The 8786-nt window shown below is 43.1% G+C and overlaps 1 protein-coding gene across 1 annotated transcript; it reads left to right on the top strand.

Moving 5' to 3' along the window:
• The first annotated feature begins 898 nt into the window (after positions 1-898).
• Positions 899-8051, top strand: LOC133165735 (protein APCDD1-like). The gene is made up of 5 exons (XM_061295598.1): positions 899-1214; positions 3757-3934; positions 3998-4523; positions 5609-5930; positions 6203-8051. The coding sequence occupies exons 1-5, from the start codon at positions 1175-1177 to the stop codon at positions 6643-6645; spliced, it is 1509 nt and encodes a 502-aa protein (XP_061151582.1). The 5' UTR covers positions 899-1174; the 3' UTR covers positions 6646-8051.
• Positions 8052-8786: the final 735 nt, after the last annotated feature.

The raw sequence follows: 8786 nt of genomic DNA, 5'->3' as shown, positions 1-8786 counted from the left end.
CCAGACTTCCATCCACAGAGGTGAAAGAGACCTCCGTAGAGTAGGACCGGGCGTGCCTAAAAGACATGTCCGAGCCCCATCCACCGTCCCCGGACAGCCACCCGGCCGACCGCCAGCCCCCGACTTCCATCCACGGAGGTGAAAGAGAACTCCGTAGAGTAGGACCAGGCGTGCATAAAAGCCATAATAGTTTTTCAAACCTTCTGTGTCACTCCAAATCATTAAAACCTTCAAACTCTTCGTCCTCCGTGTCGCTAATGATGCCGGTAGTACGTGGGGCCCTTCGCCATCTTCGTCATCCCGTGATCGAATCTTTGTCCTTTATGTAAACAACCACCGCGCCACGCCACTGATGTCACTTGAAATTCAAATTACAGTAATCCCTTGCTACATCGCGGTTCGTTTATTGCAGTTTAACTTTTTTTTATTTTATTTTTTTTATTTTGAAAATTTGTGAAAAAAAATCACATATAAGTCACTCTTCAGTATAAGCCAACCCCCCCCCCCCCTTCCCCACCCAAACTATGAAAAATACCCGCGATTTATAGTCCGAAAATTACGGTAGTTATTTTGAAGTCATGGCAACTGTTGCGATAATAAATTATTAGTATTATTACTATAATTATGATAGCTAATTATAAGAACTTTTTCAGAACAAGAACAAGTATTTTTCAAGAACATAACATTTGTAAATGTATCAGAGTGCGGACACAAATATTTGAAAATGGGAGGCCCAAAAGCTCATCTGACAGAATTCCTCACAATGCGGGACGGCAGGTGAATTGCAAAGTAGGGTTCACCCTCATGAGTTGCTAGCATCAAAGATGACATTTTCACATGGAGGAAACGCCCACAAGTCTTTCCACGCCCATGAGAAATGCTGCCGGGCTGCAGCTGAGCTCAGCTCTCTCTTACTGGTTCACAAGCCAACAGTGTAGAGTTTGCGCAGCTCAGCAAGCCGCTCAACGCAGCCAGCCGAGCTGCACTTGAGATTTTTTTTTTCTGTCGAAAAGTAACATCCATGAAGAAATCCAGTACCACCGTTTTACTCATACTTGGAACCATCATGTGATTTGAATTTTTTCTATTTTTCACCTGATAAAGCAGCAAGCAAGCAGGCGGAGCTTGTGAAAAGCAGTCAATTGTGTGACAAGTTGAAGTTTCTGCAACTGCAATGGACCTGGCTTTACTTCTGATAATTTCCTCCTGTTTAGGTAAAGCAACTTCAAGCATATATATAGAAGAGTGGTGTGTACGCACATTCATAAGGAATTTTAAGCCACAACTTTAAATTACAACTCAGCTCTATAATGACGTCCTTTGTTTTACATGCAAAATTAACTACAAATGGATGTATTTTCAGTTGATCTTTTTAAAGAATATAAATTCCAAGATTTAAATGAATCAGTATTGTGAAAATATTTGTTTCAATTACAAAAGGCATGAGTTTAAGAGGATAAAGATGGATTTCTTTTAAAGAGGTGTGGGCTATTTTGAGGGCGGGAGGAGCTATTTCTAGAAAATGTCTATTAAAGTAATTAAAGTTATTACTTTTGTCTTTTTTTTGTAATTCCAACAAAATAAACGTGTCATATTTGATGAGGGGTCAGCAACCAGGTGCTCACAAGCACAAGGTCACGCTGAGGGTCACATGAGCAGCCAGCGGGCCTGTTCTTAAAAGCGCTCACCTGTGCAGAGAATGTTGAAGTGATCATTTCAAATTGTAATCACTTTTGAGAAATGAGAATATTAGTACTGTTGGTGATGAAGATGTTGTGCTCATTGTACTCTCTGTTAAATCATTGATGATGATAAATCTAAAATATGATCAGTGTCTTGTATGGCAGGCCTTTCGGAGTTTGTTTTGAAAGAAGCAAGCACCTGTTGGTATGCCGACCTCACACAAGTTCATTTAATTGAGAGCTGGTGGGTAGGTGGGGTGGGTTGTGGTGGGGGGTGAGTGATGTGGGACGTTTGAAGTCAATAATAAAAGAAAAAAAGTGCCCGGGGGCCATCTGAACGTGAGCTGCCGTGCATTGTGGGACTTTTCCACTTCAAGATAAATGAAGACTTTGTTGTGGGGGAGAGACTTGAAGAAGTGAGCGTCTTCTGCTTGTACTTGACTTGATGACGGATGAGCGGCCAATGAGATGAGTCGATATTGTGAGGAAGCACATGTGAAATAGTAGCTGTTCGCTTACAGAGTTTTACGGGATAAACTGGCCAAATCTGATGCTATGATGCTCAGCACTGCAATGCCTTTAAGGACATCTTGTGATGGAAATTGTGTACAAAACAAACTCTGATCTGCTCTGAAAATAGGATTTGTATTGGCTTAGAGCATTAAAAAAATATATTTTTAATGGTCCCATTCATTTTTTTGATGTGCTAATTTGATGGGATAACTATTATTTTATGGGGGGAAAAGACAGGATTTTACAAGAGAGGATATTCCAGAAGTCTTTGGACAGTAAACAGGGTACATTCGAAACAGAAAACAGTCATAAATGTTCGTTGGAATGTTTGTTATATATATATATATATATATATATATATATATATATATATATATTTTTTTTTTTTTTTTTAGAAAAATAGCTTTTTTATTAAAGTTGTATCTTTTCAAAAATAAAGAAATAAAGAGAACAAAAAAAGTTATTTTATGAGATCACAATTAAAACAATTGATTAAAAAAATAATACAATTTTGCAATAAAATATTTTTTCCTGAAAAACATTTCTTTCAAGGAAGAAAATCATACTTCTATTTTTTTCCAAAGCTAGTCTACACTGGTTAGCATTATCCCCGCTAGCACTGTCATATGCAGATATTCTGGATTACATTCTAGTGTTTTTCCATATGAAACCAATCACATACGTATTTGGATGTTTTGAGGTGTACAAGAGGGAATTGTCTTTGTCTGTCGGGGTCTGCGCTGACGTTTCCTCACCAGTTGGCGGTTTAGAGCCAGCTGGCAATGTTGTGTGTGCTTTCTGAGCTGTGGGAGTCTTGTGGGCGCTTTGATTTTTACATTTGGAGAGCTCAGAGCCAACTCGACCTTTTGTCGTCGATGCTGGGATGTTGGTGATTGCTCTGACCTCAGAAATATTCAAGCCACCGACTTATAATCATTTACGCCTATTGAATGAGGGTTTTTTCGAGCATGTGAAACCAACGCCATGTTGAAATTGATAAGAGTCTTTAGTTGTTGTTACGGCTAACAACGCTAACTACTGTAAATCGTGACCCAATTTGTGCCCTAAACAGTTGCCTGGCAAACCTTAAATCACTTTTAATTTGGTTATACTCTTAAATCGCTTTTAGTTTAGGTTATACCCGATAAAAAGAAAAAAGCCTACAGAACCTTTGATTCCAGTTCACTTGAGTGGAACAGAACTCATCCATCATCTTTATTTATTTCCATTTGTCCATTTGAGAGTTGATTCATAGATGCTTGGAGAGAATGTAAACCCTATAGAGGACCTTTTAAGATTTCTCAGTAATGTCTCAAAATGTTGTTGATTCTGCTGATACTGTCTACTTTGATTCTTATCCCCCTTTTGAAACCTTGAATACTGAAACGACCCCAAAACCTACAACTAGCACATCACTCCCAAACCTCAAGCTTAATCCGTAAAGACCTCTATGACTTGGAAGTTGGAAATTGGAGCTGCCATAACCTGATCCGAAAACTAATCTCGAACCTTAAATCTCTAATTGAGCTAAGGCATGTTATGTCGTTTCTATGTCCTGCAGGTTTGTCAGCATGTTTCTCCGTGGAGGAGCAGTCACGTCACCTCTCCTTAGAGAAAACCTACGGCCGCTTGGTTAAGGACTCCCACATGTGCCACCACATGTTGAAGCACCTTCACGACGGGGCCCGCATCACCGTGCAGATGCCCCCAAACGTGGAGGGTCACTGGGTGTCCACCAGGTCAGTCCCCCTCGGCTCTTCCACGGTCTCCCGGTTATTCGGCTAACGCTTGGTCCCTTTCAGCTGTGAGGTGCGACCAGGTCCGGAGTTCCTGACACGCTTCTACCGCTTCTACGACAACAACACCTTCGAAGCGCACCAGTTCTACTATGAAGACAATCACTGCACCAAGCCCACCTACACCCTGCTGGCTCGGGGACGCCTGCGCCTGCGCCAGGCCTCCTGGATCATACGGGGCGGCACTGAGGCAGAGTACTACCTCCACCGGGTCCAGATCACTTGCCATGGGGCCGGAGTGGCCAAGGAGCTGAGCCAGAGGCTGAACCAGAGCTGCAAGGGAGCCGTGAGGGGCGCCTGGGAACCCAACGTGCCCTACGAGCTGTGGAGCGAGGAGGGCGGCTATAACTGCTCCAGGGAGCTCAACTTTGCCATGCATGAGCTGCAGCTGCTGCGGGTGGAGAAACAGTACACGCACCACAACCCGGACCACTTGGTGGAGGAGCTTTTCTTAGGGGACGTCCACACAGACCCCATGCAGAGGCTGTATTACAAGCCCTCCAGCTACCAGACGCCCCTGCAGAACGTCAAGGTCAGTTCCGTTCATGTCGCACAGTGATTTTGTTTTTGTTTTGATGTCGGTTTCTTCTTTTCTTAAAGACTGTCGTGGATTTTTTTCTCATGTTTGATCAACTATTTTCAGTTACTTCATTTCGGAGCTTTTAGTTTACTTTATTATATCATATTATATTTTTTTTCACCCAAAAACTGTTTGGACTTCATTTTTGTATGTTTTATCCGTCTTTAGGTGATTTCGCTGTCTATGTTTTTACCGTAATACATTTTTGTGCTTTTATGCATCATTTTTAAACTTCATGTGAGATTTTATTTTTTTAGGTTGTTTCTTAATGTTTGGGTGAACTTTATGTTTTCTACACATATTTGTGCGCTGCTTGAAGCTTGTCTGCTTGAAGCTTGTCTGCTTGTTAACAGTCTTCAAAGCATGTTCTTCAGGCTTTGCGAAGGCTGGAATTTGTCGTTCGCCATACGAGAAGTTCACTTGACAGTTATTTCTCCCCTCAAATATGGCGGGAATCCCCCCAGAGACAGAGTGCTGCCAAAGTGTGATCCACTGTGGCCTTGCTGCCACTTTATTTGCTCGTTTGGAGCTCAACCACAAAACGATGCTGGAATGGTTGCTTTGTTCTCTTGGACAAATGTGAAATACTTTGTGGTCGTTTAAATTGCTTGTTTTCAAGAACAACAAATTTTGATTTCCTCCTCCTTAGGGAGCTATCTTTTTTTCACCCTCAATACTTTGTTATTCAACATCTGACAAAACACACACCCTCCAAGTGATACAAATATGTTGCCTGGAAAAATACACCTAATAAATCAGGCAAATCATCTCCGTTTGTTGAAAAGAATGCAAAGCCATTCATCCGTAACAACCTCCCCAAAAAGAAACAATACAATTTGGAATGTTTTCATAAAATGGGAATTAATATTATTTTACTCGATAAAAAAATTACAATGAAAAAAAAAAATTACACGCAGACAATTTTACACTGAGTAAGTTTAAAAGAAGAGTACAAAAGTGATTGTTACACCCTCTTCAATCCTGCTTTTTAGGCCAACAGAAAGTGGTGGCTGCAAGTTTGCTTGTTGTCATTTCAGAACCACGCACACGGTTGCATCGCCTGCCGCATCATCTACCGCTCGGACGAGTTTCATCCACCCATCCTGCCTCCACGTGCTGACCTGGCGGTGGGTTTGTACGGCCAGTGGGTGAGCCAGCGGTGTGAAGTGCGCCCGGAGGTGCTCTTCCTCACCCGCCACTTCCTGTTCCACGACAACAACCACACGTGGGAAGGCTACTACTACCACTTCTCCGATCCCGTATGCAAGCACCCCACCTTCACCATCTACGCCCGGGGACGCTACTCCCGCGGCCTGCACTCCACGCGCGTCATGGGTGGCACCGACTTTGTCTTCAAAGGTGACGCATTTTGCCTCATGCACTCGAAAAACACAAGAACAATAATGCAAGCATACAAGAACTCCGAAACATATCAAACTCACAAATCACAATCCCATATAGATTCTTTGACTTCAGTCAAAAGCCTCAAAATCAATTTGCCACAAACCACTCAAATTAACCTTCTTGGAGTCTTATCCAGATATAGTTCTCCCCAAACGTGGTAGACATGTATGTCTAGTCTTGGAAAATGGTAGCCATTACGTTGTCTTGCCATATCCTCCCTCCCGCAGTGAATCACATGAGAGTGACGCCCATGGACTTCGCCACCACATCGCTTCTCAACGTGTTCAGTGGCAACGAGTGCGGTGCCGAGCGGTCGTGGCAGCTGGGCGTGGAGCAGGACGTGACCGCCACCAACGGCTGCGTGGCCCTGGGCATCCGCCTTCCCCACACAGAGTACGAGTTGTTCCGCATGGAGCGTGACGCCAACGGACACTATCTGCTCTTCAACGGCCAGCGGCCCAGCGACGGCTCCAGCCCGGACTACCCGGACAAGCGGGCGACATCCTACCAGCTTCCCCTTGTGCGCTGCGCCGCCAGCAGCCAGGCGCCGGGACTCGACCTTGACGGAAACGACACACCGCTGAGGCTCAGAAATGGCGGCGAGGGCCACAACCGGGCCATTGTTGTAACAGCGTTTGTTGCGATCATTGTCAAAGCATTGTCGCTTTAGGCCCACAATAGAGAAAAGCAATAAGTCGCCTAAGGAGGTCATTATTGAACCTCAAAGTGGAACAATCAAGTAAATTGTGCCGAATGAGCCAAAATGGCTTCCAAGGGAGCGTGCATTGTTGGCTGAAGGAGGAGAAGAGCCAGGAACCATAGACTTGTCCCTACAAAAAACTGCACTTTAGGCGGAAAGAGCCAAAGATGGACTCTGATGTATACATGATGTGATATGTACATCCCCCATAGTTGTTTAGATAAGGGGCAGGGAGCCATTTTCCTATGAGGGAGGGATCATATACTCTACTCACAAGAGTGTGCTTATGTACATGCCTGAGCGGGAATATAAATTTCCCAATCATTGTGGCGCGATACCACACAGCCCACAGACCACCAGCGGTTTAGCTTGAGTGGGCCAATCATTGCTCACGTGCGACGTTGCCCACCCTTGGTTTCACTCTCCATAAAGATGCTTTTTTGGTATTGTAAAGAAAGACTAAAGTCACGTTTCAATGTGGAGTCATAAAAACATGATTCCAATTGCACTTACTGTAACATATCTTATCAAGACAGCAGGGTAATGGAAATAATGTAACGAGATGGTGTGGTTTTGATTAATGGAGTCATTCAACGATTATCCATTAAATGGGATTTTAATTTCATTTTCAGGTAACGATCAATAACAGCTGACCTGTTTTTGGGTTTAGTCATGTGACCTTCGCAAGCTGAGCAGTTATGCGCTGTTATGCTCTTTTTGGGCTGCCCCAAGATGGCTAAAAACGAGTGGATTTTGCTGCCTAATGGATATTCAACCAACGCAATTCAATCTAAATACTGTTTAGACTAGTGGGTCCACATATTAATGTTACAGAAGCAGGGACCAGTTTAATGTAGTGTGCCTTTCACCAATGACAAAGCAGCCATGTGTCTTGAACACCTGCACAAAAGACAACCACACTCATAACGCATCTGACAATGGATGAGGATCTGGGGAGTAGGTGGCAAAATTTCGACAAACAGCTTGATTTCATGTGTGTACTTGGTTTTACAATTAAGGAGAGGAGAATAATGTAGAGAGAACTACACTCTACATTATGTAGTTCTCCGAATTTTAACTGAATGTCCCGCGTGTTAGGAATATTTTGTCCAACAGATGGCGGCAAACATCGCGGCTTGACACGCCAGAAGTCACACAAAACTCGAGTCCAAACCCTGAGGATATTTTGTGAATGTTGAAGGTGATGCATCAAGTCTGTATTGCTTTTTCTTAGGCTTTTTTGTGATGTCACCAGGTGCAGGTGACCTCAAGGAGGAACAAGTGTTAGTAACAAAAAGATTATTTGGTTGTTAGAACGTGGGAAAGTGTCCAACTGCTCTGTATAATAAAGCAGCACAATAATTATGCATACAAAATTATTTGCTAATGTGTACTAAAAATACACTTGTATTAATAATGCACTTATAGTAAACAAACAAACTGTAATTCAAGTGTAGATTTAAATTAACCACTAGATATAAACTAAAAAGTAAAACCACACACGCTCTGGAGACATCTGAGACAATACTGTCATCTAGTGGCGTTTTATAGATACTGCTGGAATTAAAATGTGTACGTAATCCTAAATAGGTGTTAGTATCGCCATCTACCGCAGCGGTTCCCAACCTTTTTTGCGCCACGGGCCGGTTACATGTCAGACAATATTTTCACGGACCGGCCGTTATATAAATATGTAAATATATAGATATCCATTTTCTGTACCGCTTTGTCCCCACGGGGGGCGCGGGCGTGGTGGGGCCTGTCCCAGCAGTCATCGGGCAGTAGGCAGGGGACACCCTGAACTGGTTGCCAGCCAATCGCAGAACACACTATAAATAATACATTTATAATAAAAAACGCATAAAAATAAAACTCACCATTAAGTATCTGCTCCGAAGCTTTACGGGCTCGACTGGGGAAACATGTTACGTGACCGGGACGAGCGTCTTGACCTGAATTAATTGATCGTCGATAAAAAAAAGTGGTTGGCAACCTCCAATCTACCGGATTAAAACTTATCACTGAGGTCAGTAATTGTATCGCTCATGACGTAGTGAGATGTTCGCGTATAAATTTCCCCTTTACGCCAGAATTGGTCAGTTTCGACTTTT

Source organism: Syngnathus typhle, linkage group LG13, assembly GCF_033458585.1.
Source record: "Syngnathus typhle isolate RoL2023-S1 ecotype Sweden linkage group LG13, RoL_Styp_1.0, whole genome shotgun sequence".
NCBI classification, from domain to species: Eukaryota; Metazoa; Chordata; class Actinopteri; order Syngnathiformes; family Syngnathidae; genus Syngnathus; species Syngnathus typhle.
The sequence above is the reverse complement of the archived record's forward strand: the minus strand, read 5'-3'. Positions and strand labels throughout refer to the sequence as shown.